Source organism: Pelodiscus sinensis, chromosome 8, assembly GCF_049634645.1.
Source record: "Pelodiscus sinensis isolate JC-2024 chromosome 8, ASM4963464v1, whole genome shotgun sequence".
NCBI classification, from domain to species: Eukaryota; Metazoa; Chordata; order Testudines; family Trionychidae; genus Pelodiscus; species Pelodiscus sinensis.
The window spans coordinates 30,311,509-30,326,908 of NC_134718.1; the positions used below are offsets into that span (position 1 = coordinate 30,311,509).

At 42.0% G+C, this 15,400-nt stretch overlaps 1 protein-coding gene across 6 annotated transcripts in view; it reads right to left on the minus strand.

The window, feature by feature from the left end:
- Positions 1 to 15,400, minus strand: part of CDH23 (cadherin related 23) — a 576,749-nt gene that overhangs the window by 309,134 nt on the left and 252,215 nt on the right. For all 6 annotated transcript variants that reach the window (XM_075934954.1, XM_075934955.1, XM_075934952.1 and 3 more), the window contains one exon: positions 14,310 to 14,388. In XM_075934954.1, the coding sequence (XP_075791069.1) occupies positions 14,310 to 14,388 (79 nt within the window). The remainder of the gene's footprint in view (positions 1 to 14,309; positions 14,389 to 15,400) is intronic.

The following is a 15,400-nucleotide window of genomic DNA, read 5'->3' on the forward strand; positions in this document are numbered from 1 at the left end:
CCCACCTCACCCTCATGCGCAGTCTTATTCTCTTGCTTTGGTGTGAAAAAGCAGCCTTTGATCAATAATGTAGCGTGAGGTGTAGTTCTACCCATCAGCAGGTCTTCCTTCCAAAACACTGTGCTCTGATCACACAAATCACACAGGAAGGTCTTCCTGGCAGGCATAATTTTAGAAGACTTTATCACACAGTAATTCAGAGTGATTAGAATGGGGGGGGGGGAGCCAGAACAATTTAGGCCAACCAGAAAGGGTATATTAAGCTAATAGGTCTTATTTCCATTATATGCTCTCCCTTCCAGTGTCCAGTTTAGGGACTCAGGGCCAGATTTTTAAAGGTATTGAGAGACACCTAAAGATACAGGGGGATGCCCAGTGGAAATTACAAAGAGAAGGCTAAACAATCTCCTAATATGAGAATGAGAGATCTCATTTGGCCAAATGACTGACTTAAAAATCTTCAGGGGGTAGAGTCTGTAACAGGAAAAATGTGTACAACAACTGAAAAGTAAGGGGGCTTGTGTTCTATTTACCTTTGGAGAAAGGTGCTTCATGAGCTACTGCATGTTTTCAAAACTAGGATTCTCCAGTAATACAAGAAGCAGGAAAAGCAATACTTTCAAGCAATATCCACACTGCTTCTGTAGCAAGGGCTTCTATTTAGTTGGATTTAATTCAGCATCATGAATTTAATTCACACTTCCCTTGGAGTACAACAGCTTTAATTCAGGTGGGAAATGTTTGGATCAAAAGCTTGCAACTTTTTTTAAAAAAATGTTCTAGAGGTTTCATGATACCCCTTAAACTCCACCTGTTCACTGCAGCTCTGTGGCTCGTTGTTCTACTGTCTCCTACAAAGGCTCTGCATGTACTGGGAAGGACATATTGATTGTCCTTGTGTAATCTCCCTGCTGTCCATCCATCACTAAACCTGAAATTTGTCAATCACATGGAGATTGACGTTTTGGCATCAGAGGTAGCCGCTGCTTTTCCAGAGCCCATGAAGCCTTCTGTTTGATTTAACTCTTTGGTATCTGCCTTTAAGGTATAAGCCATTCCTACACATACATGTCAGGGATCCTAAATCTCTGTGCCATATTAAAATAAAAGCTTTGTATCCTTTTTTAATTTTAGGATCAACTTTAATACAAAGTGAAAAGGACATCTGGGGAGGAGCAAAAGGGATGGAATAATTAGGAACAGGCAAGGTAGGACTTACTTTTCACCTGTGGTGATGTGGGTTCAAAAGTGAAGTCCTGAGTAACCTTTGAAGATCAGCACATCTGAAGAAGTGGGTTTTGCCCACAAAAGTTCTTGATATAATAAGGTGCCAAAGGACTACTCATTGTTTTTAAAGTTACAGACAAAAACACCTAACTCTCAGAGAGTGCAAATTGGTTTGATTTGGATAATTAGAAAGAAGCTAATGTTACAGGCTGTGACTCTTTAGATTCAAGTCTCGGCAGGTTCAATCTTCTTGGCTTCCAACATATCCTTCCTCTGCCCCTAAGGCTGCCTCCCCTCTTCCATCACACCATAGGACTGGACTTACTCCACTCCACCTACCAATCATCAGTGAGATGGGGCACTGTGCTCTTTATTCCTTGTCCTTCCTTCCACTTTCTGATCAGGGGAGGCAGTTGGCTACTCCTTTAAGAGCTGTAGGAAGACTTCCAAAGAGGAGCACCATTCCAAGCTGTTTTGAGGTGTGGCAGGTGTCCTCCCAACAGGCAAGCAGAGATTGGAACAGTCACATTTCCCATTACAGTTTATCCCCATCTCTTTTATAGTTTCATAGCAATCACAAGAGGGTGTCGCTCCCCTCCAATTTGAGGAGGAGAGGACAGGAGTATCTTAAGAGCCCCACCCCAAAGACCCTCATGAAGATCTGAAGCAGTAAAGTAATACTCAGCTGTCAGGAGAAGAGGGACTATATGAAGAGCTGGTAAATGGGATGATGGGAGGGAGGAAGCATGAAGAACAGTGCAGGAAATATTCACGTAAGGTTTCCACTAGTTTGATTCTGACGCTCCAATCCAGATCCTGAATGGAGTTATGATAGAGGGGGAGAACTTTGGCAGGGAGCATCTTGATCCACACATCTGGACCAATCCCTGATTGTAGCAAGCTGCAGGGGCTGTGGCTAGCTGAATGGCAGATTGGGGGGGGGGGGAGGGGAAGGGGAGGAGTGGGAACCAGTTTACTACATTCTCCTATTGACAAAGTACATTAGTAGTCAGGGTCCTGCATATTTACTTTATGCCCCTCTATTTTAGAACAAGCTAAATTATTCAAAGGGGGGAAAGGATGTTATTGTTTTAGCTTAATAACATTGCAAAGGCGGATGGGGACACTTGGAAAGAATAAACTAGAGCATATTACTACAGACCATAGACTGGATCCTCCTCTGCATTAGGGCAGCCTTGACCTGTTCTACTAGCATGAAACTGTTCTAAAGCCTTCTTAGCCTGCCAGAGGAGGATGTGCCCTGTGTAAAAGGATTTTCAGGTAGCACTGATCCTTACACACTAGAAATCCCAGATCACTGAAACATCTACTGGGGTTTCTAGCAATCATTATAAGATGAATGCAGGATGCAGGCCTATGCATGAAACACCAAATAATTCATTTATGGCACCTGAAAAGGTGAAAAATGACAGTTTTGCATACTCCAAACCAGCTTTCCAAGTAAGATATGGACCAGTCCCCAGTGCTGTGGGTTTTTCTGATTGATTTTTAACCAGTCTGATAGCTTTCTTTGATAGGATAACAAGTGTTGTGAATAAGGGAAAAGCGGTAGATGTGGTATACCTAGACCAGTGGTCTCCAACCTTTTTACACCCAAGATCACTTTTTAAATCTCCAAACAGTCCCGCCTCTTCCTTGAAGCCCTGCCCTCTCTATTCTCCTCCTGTCCATCACTTGCTATCCCCAGCCCTTACTTACACACTCTGATAAACAGTTTATTTTTAAATTATGTATAAAATTAAAATCACGTGATTATAGTTATGAAATAAATGGTCTGTTTTTTATTCATGCTATTTAAATCTAAAATGAAGCATTTATAATTATACATTTTGTGGGGCCAGAGTACTGTGGCTAGGGGCAGGGAAGAGGGAACAGGGTGCTGGGAGGGCAGAGAACAGGTTTCTGCAGCTGGGGACAGAGTGCCAGTGGGGACAGGAATAGGGACAGAGCTCTGTGGCTGGGGACAGGGGAGTGGGGACAGAATTCTGTAGCTGGGGAGTGGGGTGCCAGTGGAGGCAGAGAGTCCCCTGCATATGCTTCCTCCCAGGATTCCCCTCCCCCCCCAAGAGGGAAACCAGCGCGTGTCTCTTCCGGGGCCGACATGAAAAGCAAACATGATTCTGGGATGCATTAACAGGAATGTTGTGAGCAAGACACGAGAAGTCATTCTTCCGCTGTACTCTGCGCTGATTAGGCCTCAATTGGAGTATTATGTCCAGTTCTGGGCACTGCATTTCAAGAAAGATGTGGAGAAATTGGAGAAGGTCCAGAGAAGAGCAACAAAAAATTTTAAAGGCCTAAAAAACGAGCTATGAGGCAAGGCTGAAGGAACTGGGCTTGTTTAGTTTGGAAAAGAGAAGACTGAGAGGAGACTTGATAGAGAGATTTTCAGATATCTAAAAGGGTGTCACAGGGAGGAGAGGGGGAAATTGTTCTCCTTGGCCTCTGATGATAGGACAAGAAGCAACGGGCTTAAACTGCAGCAAGGGAGGTTTAGGTTGGCCATTAGGAAAAACTTCCTGTCAGGGTGGTTAAACACTGGAATACATTGCCTAGGGAGGTTGTGGAATTTCCATCACTGGAGATATGCAAGAGCAGGTTAGACAGGGATGATCTAGATGGTGCTTGGTCCTGCCATGAGGACAGGGAACTGGACTTGATGATCTCTCAAGGTCCCTTCCAGTTTTAGTGTTCTATGATTCTATGATTCATTTGACCTGATTTCACAAAATATTAGTAGAACCATTTAGATATTTCCCACATAATCTCTGAAAGTTATTCTATATAGGTGAAGCAGCATTCTTTCCTAGTTCTTATTTGCGGTGGCCAAGCATACACATGCTTGTACTCCTGCACCTTTGCATTTACCATCACACAAGCTTTTAGGGTAGCAGAATAGAACATCTTTGTAATTCTCACCTATTGTAAATAAGTCAGGAGATGAGGGGAAAACAGAAGCTCACTGACGGATAAGTTTTACATACAGGGGGAGCAATAGGTTAGCGTTAGCCTATCATGGGCTTGAGTACCATTCATATTCTTGTGTCTAATTAATTATGAAAATCCTGTTGTTAAAATGCCATACAAATCACCACACCTTAGGTTCTTTAGCTGCTAGTGTGAAAACATGCTGTTCTCCAGTGACCTGATCCTTCAAAATACAAAGCAATCTCCATTCCCACCGACTCCAAGAGGAATTAAAAGCCTCCCCCCCCCATACCTAAGAGGGTATGCTAAGTACCATATGATTGGTTCCAAACTGGGAGGTAAGGGTTCTGGTCTGAAATGCATCTCTTTTTCTCTACTTCAATTCTTAGCATTCGGTACAAGTCTGTATAGTCAGAGCTGCATGAAACCAATTTTTTTTTTCAGAGAAATTTCACTAGTTCCACCATAGCAAACACAGCTTTCTGCAGAAAGATGATAGTGCTCCATCTGGAAAACTTGCATTTTCCAGAGAGAGACTGGGTGAAAATTAAAGTGTTCAGCTTTCTGGCAGACACCTCCCCCAAACCTAGGACTATTCTCCAGCCATGCATTTTCTCATATAGCTCTGCTAGCAGCCCCAGTTTCATCTGAGTATACCATGTCACTTGAGTTACTATGTCATTCCAGGAGCTGCTGGGGAGAAGGGCTCCTAGTGGGTGAACAGCAGATGAGGAAGCTCACAACTGAATGAGCAGAGGCTGACAACCAATCACTGAACAGAAAAAAAGGGTTCTATGGGTGAAAACTGTGTACAGTTGTTGGGCAGGGGAAGAAAGAAGCCAATGTGACAATTAAGCGAGAAGTTGGTTCCTGACAGGTACTGTGGTAAAGATGTAGAACAGTTTGCGGTCAACCACAGAACACAGGGACGGTTCCTCAGCTAGCATATCCTGAATCTCTCACCTTGCCTTCCACACACATTAGCACACCCAACAATGAACTCTCTGCTTATTACAAACAAGAAATATTTCCCCAATACACTAGTGGTCACACTGTGCCCATCCCTTGTGGGATCATGGGGGCTAGCAAAAAGTTTTCCCCCATGTGTGAGACCTTTGCACAGCCATGCACAAGAACGGTCACTTGGGTGCCTTGCAGTCTTGAGCATGGACTGCTTACTCCCACTTCCCTTAAGGGGGCAGGATGCTGAAAACAGAATGAGGAGGGGAGGAACAATAGTTAAAAAGGTACAATAGGGTTCTTGTGAGGTGTAAACATAAAAGCTAATGACCAGCCAGCTTTAATTTCTCTGTTTCTGAAGGCAAGTGATGTCCTGAACCTCCAACACTAGTTCTGCTGCCTTCCCATCACCTGGTGCATCTTGGATGGCTCCAGGAAATCAATCTCCCTTAGCCCAAAGAGCTCCCCTAAATGAAAAGTCTTATCTAGAACATGTCATGTTATATAACAAGTCACTTGCTTTGCCTGGAAAATGAAAGATGATGAGGTAGAGTCCTCGGGACAGAGGCTATCTCCATAAATCTGCCAAAAAAGGAGTCACGGATTACTTTGCTGAATTAATGATTTGTCCTTCAAACAAAGCCCTGACCTCAACTGCTGAGCATCACTAACCTGCCAAGGCAACTAGTGAACTTTGATGAAAGGAGCTGTTTGCTGGTTGCAGTTTGATTTTTGAATGGTGTTCGGTGATTTCTCGCACGTACCCCCACAAACCATCATTATTTTTACTACTGCTCCTCAGTAAAAGCTCTCTCTTGTTCTTTCAGGCTCAGATGTTATTTATTTTCTCTTGCTTTCAGTACTGTTAACCCAGTTAGTGAGGAGTCAAGAAAGGTTTTGACTCTGCCAGGAGAGAAATGAGTAGACTTATACCAAGGACAGTCTTTTCCTCATTGAATTTCACTTATAAGAAGCACAGGTATTTCTATTATTGCCTTGAACAATGTTGAGTAAGATTAAAATCATCAGTAAAACACACTGATGTAGCTCCACATGCTGCAAGCTGGACAAAAAAAAAAAAAAAAAACCAGCCTGCAGCTAGTTTCCTTCCCCATCTCCAACATTTTTTCCCACTGTACTACTTCTATGGACATGTCCCTCTAGGGAAATTCCCATCACTGCTATCAATGGTTCTGCTGCATCAATGGAAGCCTTAGTGTAGACAAGCCTCTGGTGGCTTATGACATTGCTTCTCCCATTACGCTTAAGCCTAGAGTTTAGAGAGAGAATGTTTTAAATTTTGAATTTTTCAATAAAATTATTCATTGACATTTGAAATTTCACCTCCCCCACCTGCCCCAAAATTGTCAAAAATGGTAAATATTTTCATGGAGAGAAGCGTATTAATTTATTCACAAAAAGCAAATTTTAAAAGGGATTTCTCCATAAGGGAAGAAATCTATAAATTAGTATGTAAATAAACCAGCCAGCTAGCTGGAAACAGAGAACTTCAGTCAGCCATGCCGACCAAGAAAGAGAGGCATATGGATGAGAACACTGGATTCTGTATGATTTCAGACTTTAATATTTTTGAAACCAAACAACATGACTTAAGACTTATTTTATATGCTTTGGGTTAATCTTGTAGTTTTGTTGTTTTCCAGTCATGAGAATCTTTTACTCATAGACCGCTGCATAAATAAGAGTATCTGCGGAATATCCAGAAGACACAAACTAATGCACAACTAAAAGAGGGAAGGGGATGACATGGGCAATGTCACCTTATGATTCAGAATTTTTATAAAATGTCCTTTCCAGTGCTATTAACACCATAATTTATTAAAATGTAAAACCAATAAATATCCAATTTACTTGTTGCTGTATTTTCACAATGTGGATAATAAAAACAGACGAAATGAGTATGTAAGAGAGACAGTGTTGCCTGGACACTATCACTGGCAAACTCAGAAGACTGGGTTCTATTCTCATGTCTGCCATTAGTTTCCTGGTAATCTGAGATTCATCACTTCCCATCCCTGTGCCTCAGTTTCCCCATCTGTCAAATAGAGATGGTGAGGTTTATCTTCCTTTGTAAAACACCTTGAGATCTACTGATGATATGGCTGTATAAGATCTAGCTAGCTATTACTATTATTCATTTTCACTTTTGCTTATGGTCAGTTGCTAATTCAATTAACTTCCCGATACCCATATGTTATACAGCTTTGCAAAATTGCCATGAAAATTTACCTGCATAGGCACAAAATATACTCATTGACTTTTACCATAATGATTAAGGATAATGATGAATTAATGATGTTTTATTTGACTGCCAGAAAACTATTTGCCTTGTGTGAGTAGAATTTTGCAAGGATGAATTAACAATGTTTCAATGTCTAGAATATAAAGCATAAGAAAGTATATTATTTTTAAAAATGTTATTGTCATGGAAATTTTAAAGAGACATGATTCAAAAGGAGTCACTCTCATTTCTGTTCATGTTAAGTTTTTCATAAAGTTTATTTTTACAAAATTTAAATTGTGAGCCTAAATTGACCTACCAGTATCAGTTTAATGATGTGTGAATTTAAAATACCTTTCTTTTAAGTGGAACAGACAAAAAGCTAGTCATCCACAACTGTGATTTTGTTAACTGGCTGGAGGAAGTTAACAGGCTGCGGCCACGTCATAGCTTTTCTGCCATTAAAACTAAGCTTGTGCACTTGCACATACCACACTTCCAGACTATGTTTGTATTAGTGCATTCTGCGGAAATATGGTAATTATCTTTTAGTGTTTCAGCAGTGGACAGAGTGCGTGGAGCACATGAACAGAGAACAGTGCCAGCAACATATGGGGCAATGCACTCTGGCCAACCCTATTCTTAGGCACTGTTAGGAGGTCTTTGCACTGCGCAAATATAGTATGCTGTGCTGATGACAGATTCCCATGTGCTTAGCCTAGGCCTCGAACATGGATGAAACACTTAACAGATGTGGTTACTATCCAAGCTTCAGGCATGTTGTTTGTACACACAAACTATGTTAGTAATTGATTACAACCCAGTCTTTATCTAGGGCGACCAGGTTTTTGACTGGAATGCCCAGCTAAAGTGGGACCCTGATAACTCCAGTCAGCACTGACAACAGTGCTGTTAAAAGTCTGGCTGGCAGCACAATGGTGGTAAGGCAGGTTCCCTACCTGCTGTGGCTCTGTGCAGTTCCCAGAAGCAGCAGCATGTCCCCCCTCTATCTCCAATGTGTAGGTGCAGCCAAGTGCCGGCTCTGCAGCTCCCATTCAATGGGAGCCATGGCCTGCAGATGTAGAACCATGGGGGGGGGGGGAGAACTTGCTGCTGCTTCCAGAAGCTGCTTGAGATAACCACCGCCTGAAGCCTGCACTCCTGAGGAGAAGGATGGAATAAGCAGAGGCAGGACCTTGGAGAAGGGACAGGACAGGGATGGGGCAAGAGTGTTTGATTTTGTGCAAGCAGAAAACTGGCAACCCTACCTTTATCCCAAAATGCAATTTTCTCAAACCTTTGTTTTAAGACTATAGTAGGGTGAGGGACAGGAAGGCTGCCCTGCAAAAGCTAGTGCTAAAAGGACTCAATGGATTTGATGTCCATGAAAAAATACATCTTCTTATTATTATTATTTATATCACAGTAGTGTCTGTAGGTTCAGATTGTAGCAATGTTCATTTATCCCATTTCAGGACACAGATTACTAGAATTCCTCACTGCTTTGTGTTTCAACACCATAGACCTGCTTCCGGTCTTGCAGTGAAGTAAATGAGTAAAAATAAAAATATTATAATTGAAACTGGTGTAAATAAGATTAGGATTGGGCCCAATAGGCTTCAGCTTGTTCTATTGCATACATTAGGCAACCCATCCATTCGGTACCTCATACATACCTTTACATTCCAATCCTTCTCCTTTACTGGGCACTCAATCTGTCCATGAATGTGCTACTCCCTCAGACCTCAGTATCACTGTCACAGTGGAGAGTACTGAGGTTATCAGACAGGGTAACATATGGCCAGTTTCCAAAATATTTTAAAATTCCTGTGTTTTGGCTTTCCCCAAAAATGCAAAACAATTTAATCGCTTGTGGCTTTGATGTATTCTTAATTACTGTTTTCTGCAATAGCCGCTCTCCCACCAGGCCAGATCCAGGGGCAGCGATTAAGTTAATGGCATATTCAAGCAAATCCAAGTGTCTTTAAGGCACCGAATGCAAGCCTGTGACTATAAATTCTACACACACACACACACACACACACACACACACACACACACACACACACACACACACACACACACACACACAACCCACACTCCAAAGCACTTTTCATTTATTCCCATAGTATCTCAACTGAGTAATGATTGGACCAGCACAGACAAGACTGACACTAGCCAAGCCACAGAGCATATGTAAGAAAGGAATTAATTAAAACAGGGTGTTAATGGAGTAGGGAGCCAGATGTGAACATGAGCAAATTTAGCTGACCTGTAAACTGCATGCATGTTTGTTTGCTTTGCAGATTTGGGCCAGTGGATAGAAAAATATTTCAACTCTAGGTACTGCCTGTATTGATAGCAGTTGACAAGCTAAAAAGAAAATACCTAAAAGTAAAGTGAAATGAAAAATATCACATTTCTTCAAAGCTACAATGTTAGCTTCCCAATGGGCCTGTAAAACTGTTCTTTGATCATTTTCACACACACTACAGCAGTGATACCTAGCCCTCAGTGGCTCAGGAGCCAAATTAGCAATCATCACTAACCAAAAGAGCCACAATAGCGTGAATTCATTGTTTCATTTGCTATAGAACTATATATTCAGTTTTAAACAGCATGACAGGGAAAATATTTAGCTCATATATATTATTATTACAGCAAAATGACTGAGTAAAAATTATTTTATCAACTACAGTTGGCTAGTAACATAATAAAAGCATACTGACTGGTTAATAACTTAGACCGGCTAATCAAATCACACTGTTTTAACATCACGTGGCATTGTTTTTAAAAGGATTATCGGGTGGGGGAGAGAGCTAGTAAATATTCTTCTGTGCGATAAAAATCAATCAAAATTCAAAGTAAAGAATGGATGTGTAGAAAAAACCAGTCCACAACAAAGAACGCAAAATTGCTTGGGACTCTGCCAGAGCAGATGGAATAGGCCAAGTGGGGTTCATGCCTAAAATGATGTCAGTGACCACCTTTTGGAAAGAAGAGAAACCTCTCAGCTGAGAGCAATTACAGAATGCCCCCCAAAAGTCAGAGGGACAAGAAAGGCCATGTTCACACCACAAACTTCCTTCAGCCCTAAACATTTTTCAAGGCCAATCAGTGACAGTGCTTCAGGAAACTTGAATTTAGAAGCACAAGGTAACCTGTATGGAAAGGGAGAAATGTTGTTGGAATCTGCTCATGCATGATGTAGCTGAGCAGAACAGATTGCCAAAATTTTGCAATGAAAACTTGCAGTGTCACATACGAGCTGAGTCTACGCTGGATTTAGTGGGAAATCTCCCACTGCTCCATTATTACCAGTATGACTTCTAATTTAGGCAGTAGCACTAATGTAGGCAGGGAATCAGGGATTTTACTACTGCTTACTCAGAGTCCTACCAAATTCCCAGCCATACAAAATGCATCAAGGACCACAAAATCTGGTGTCCTCTAGAAATCTGACCTTTTCTGTCCTTTTACTCTATCCTATACTGCTGTCATGGGAGAGACCAGCATGTCCCAAATTGGGAATCTTGATTCAAAAAGCAGTGGCAGAGGGATCACAGTGCTATTTTAGGAATGTCACGGTATTGCCACCCTTACTTATTCATTGCCTTCAAAACTGGGTAACCGGAGAATAGTGTCTGTAATGTTGACTGCAGGGCCAGTCTAAGCCATTCGTGCTCCCCGGACCTCGGGAGCGCAGCGCCGCCCCCGGGAGTGCGACGCATGCGTGGCCCTGCCCCGGGCACACAGTGCATGCGCGGCCCAACCCCGGACAGGCGGAGCATGCGTGGTGCTGCCCCCGCCTCGCCCAGCAGCCTCACACGGCTCCCCCTACAATGGGGTGCCCAGGGTGGTAGCCCGGTTAGCCCGTAGCTTGGGCCAGCTCTGGTTGGTTGGGTATTTTCAGCACCGAGCAGCCAGGGAGTGGCAGCTGCTCACTAAGGCTATGTCTACACTGAAGCATTATTTCGAAATCACTAATGTGATTCAGAAATAGTGCTGTGCACGTCTACACAGTAAGTCTTATTTCTAGCAGCCACCACTCTCCAGCTGCCTAGCTCTGAGGGCAGCGCCGCCACCAACAGCAGCACAGAAGTAAGGGTAGCAGTGCTGTAACTCCCCCTGCAATAAACTTGTGATCCTCACACAACTCCTTTGTGGGTCAGGATCCCTACAATTACAGCATCCTGAACTTTCAGATTTAAATGTTTGAAATCATGAAATTTACCATTTTTAAAAACCTATAGCAGTGAAATTGACCAAAATGGAGCTTGAATTTGGTAGGGCCCTACACATTAGTCTAATGCTCTTTAGAGCAGGCCTACAGATCAAATGAGTAAAAATGCTTGTGATCATTGGTGCCTTATCTACTCTTGTGTTCCCAGCATCACCAACACAAAGGGGAAATATCTCCTGCAAATCTAGTGCATAGAAGGCTCAGGAGGAACCTGCCCCCTCCCAATATCTCTGAGCCTCAAGGTGATCACACAGGAAAGAATGAAAGGGATAGCTGCAGTAAAGCTGTCCTTTAGGAGCACAGACAAAAGCCACAATTGTGAAAGTGGGAAACCAGGGGTCATTAGTAATGGGGATACACATTTAACCCAAGACATACTCAACAGCCAAGCCAGCAGACAAAATTAAAGGAGATGGCGATATATAGAGCAGCACTCAGGAAATGACATCCTGGAGGATTAGCTTATAGAATGGACCTTGGGAGAGGAGTAATTGGATAACAGAGACTTTTATTTCTAGGTCATGGGTTTGAATACATCACAGGTCAGCAGTTGCAGAAAGTCTTTACCATCTGAAGGTTGCTTGATGGCCTCTGTGAAATGATGTTGTGGTCCCAGTCTAGTTTCCAGTGAATCTGTGTCTACATCACAAAAAACCCACTACTGTAATTTGCTCTGATTAATATCCCTGTGTGACAGGTCAATGCCAATCAGTCAGTTAATACATACTCTATGTAGATCAAAAAAAAGTTAAAAGGGAATTATACAAATGTATAATCTCAGTCTCTTTAAAGTCAGATTGAGCTGGATTCAGACTAAAACTTCCAGCCAGAGACAACAGACATGAAAGCCAGGATCAAGTCACCCTGACCCTTCAGGCTGATTGAGGTGCAGGCAATATCGAAAGACATTTGAAACACTAGGCTTTGAGAAAGAAAACTCTAAAGTAGCTCCAGAGTAAGATGTGGAGGGTAGGGTGGTAACTGTGAGCAGGAACAGAGTACAATAGTCATTGCATGAAGCACACAGCTTGTTACATTTCACCAATGAGGAGACACCTGCTTGAACATTTCATTGCTGAAATGCTGCTGCAACCTAGCCCTGCATACTTGATATGCCACTGGATTCTGTCCAAACCACCATTATTAAAAAGCATCTCAAAGTATAAAGGGCTGGGATCCCAGAGAGCAAGAGAGAGGAAGGACAACATGAGAATCCTGAGACTCAAGGCCATGTCTCTGCAAATAGAAGCCAGTAAAAGGGATCATTGTCTGAAGAGAAAGGATGAATGTATGTATGGGAAGCAGAAAATAATGCTTATTTCCTCATAACTACCTGCATGGTATCTATCTAAAGGAGCTGTTGCAGAGTTCAATTTCAGGTATCCATGCAGAAAAAATAACTGAATTCAATTTTTTTCTGAAATCAGATTCTATCTTAAACAAGTTTTACTGTAACTCGGGTGGCTTTAGATTGCTTGGGAATTTCACACAGATCACTCCAAAGCAGCAATGAAAGGGTATAAACTAAGCAGACCTCTCCCACATGGAAGTGTTTTCTGGTCCAGGGTCCCAATGCAGCATGAGAAATGCCTACTGACCACAGAGAAGAAGAACTGAGGACATAAAGCCCCAGAAGAAAGGAGAATACGTATTGGGGAGTGAGGTGGCACAATCAGATTGGGTTAAAATAGGTTTAAAAATTAGCATGTAGGCAGACCAACCTGTGAAATGATCCTACTAAATCTCACAAGTTAAGCAGAGTCTTGGTGGGCCAGGCTAATACTTTAATAAGAGATAATTAGGGAACACTTAGGTGCTGCAGAAAATGGTCTCAGTAATTCAGTAGGTAATAAATCACACTATTTCCATAACTATATCAATAATATGACAACCGTATCAGCAACAAAATGCTTACACTTAGCTATCTGCAGACGTCTTCTCTGGTGTGGTATGATATGGAACCATTCCATTGTGATAAACAATACTTACAAGTGATGGAGCAAGGCAAAACATGTAAGTCATGCAGCAATCCTTAACTCTTGAAAATAAGCATGTACCATACTGTCTACTCTTACATATATTCTTTTTCTAAAAGCAACACCATCACAGGGAAATGCCCGCCCTAAGGTCTCTCCTAATCACCTGCTAGTTTGTATCATGTAAACTGCACACAGCCTTGAGCTGGTGGGATACATGCAGAATGATGAACTGCATTCCGTTATTAGATAGACGCATCCAAAGGTGCACAAAGCAAGCAATGCAAAGTCAACATTGGGGACGTGGAAATGTATATAGTCTAGTAGTCATGCTGTATGTACCTTGCATGCTATTAACACTGAAAGGACAATATAAAATATTGGAAAATTGTACGTAAAATGACCATTTCCACTCAAGAGAATTGAGAAGTCACTAACAGGGTATTTTTGTGACATTACTGATAGCAAAAGAAATTCATCAGAAAGCAGAAAGATTTCAGTTATGTCAGAAGGCTCTGGTAATCAGCAATGATTGCAATTAAAGAACTGACTACAGACCTAAAAAAACCACAATTAAGGAGATAATAGTTGAATAAAAGAATAGTTTTTCATGTTTGGACAGGGAAGGTGAAAACTCTTTAAAAGTCCATTTCTTCCCTCACCTCCAACATATGCCAACCAAGGGTCATGATAAATTCTCCACAGGACTTACCTGAGACAATGGTGTACCCAATACCCCTGGGCCGTCCTTTGTCCTGGTCAATTGCTGTTATCATACGCACAGTTGTACCCTAGGAAGGAAAGGAAGATGTGAACATGCCAGGCCCTGTAGACTTCCACTGTATCGTTTTCCTGTGCTGTATAATACTGCAGAATGTTTACAAATTCTTGCACTTCTATGGTGCGTAAGGCTTAACTCACATGCACTCAGGGAATGAGAATAGCAGAGTGAATCAGAGAACCTCATGGCAATGCAAGTATAGCAGTTGAAGTGCCCTGTTAATGTAATGTGGTTTATTATGTGCTGAGTATTTGTGGGAGTCAGGAACTGCTCATGAACAGGACAAGGCACTGTGCAGTAAGGCCCCAGAATAGCTTCCCATAGCCAATGCACCAATACAGCTTACTTCTGTCCTGCAACACCCTTTGCTATTCAAGTCCTGTGCCCCTCACAAAGCTCTGGCAACGTACCTTGGTCTTGACCTGTAATACCCAAAGCAGAACTAGACCTGTAACACACAAGGTCTTCTGAACAAACTGAGACAAATCATGTTGTAGTTTTGTGCAGTGAGCAAATATCCACCAGGGACTATGATGACACCAACAAACACATTTCACTGTCACTTGCCACCTACCTTTAATAGAAGAATTTGAAGCTAGGTCACCAAGGTGAATGTTGCAATTAATATCTGAGCTCTCTTAACACTAGGACTAAACCAGAGAAATCTCAGCTGTGGGTAAAGGAAGGTGTAGCAAATTTAAGGAAAAAAAACATTTAAGACTGGAACAGATACAAAGACTGGAGTTTTTATACTGGAGTTTATATATTGAAACTATCTATTCCTTAATTTGAGAAAAAGGACTTCCACTAAGCAATAGCTTCCTCTGCTTAGAGCTTCAGGCCTCATATCCCACAAGGCAATCATTTTTCCACCATAGATTTCAACAATCATCAGTACATAGATTCCACCTGTCCATTTTATTTTCAGTTCTGATTTCTTTTGGTATTTGTCTTCAGTGTTCTTTGAATGAGGCTCTCTCAGCAATGATCAGGGCTGGCCAGCTACCTGACTGACTGGAAGA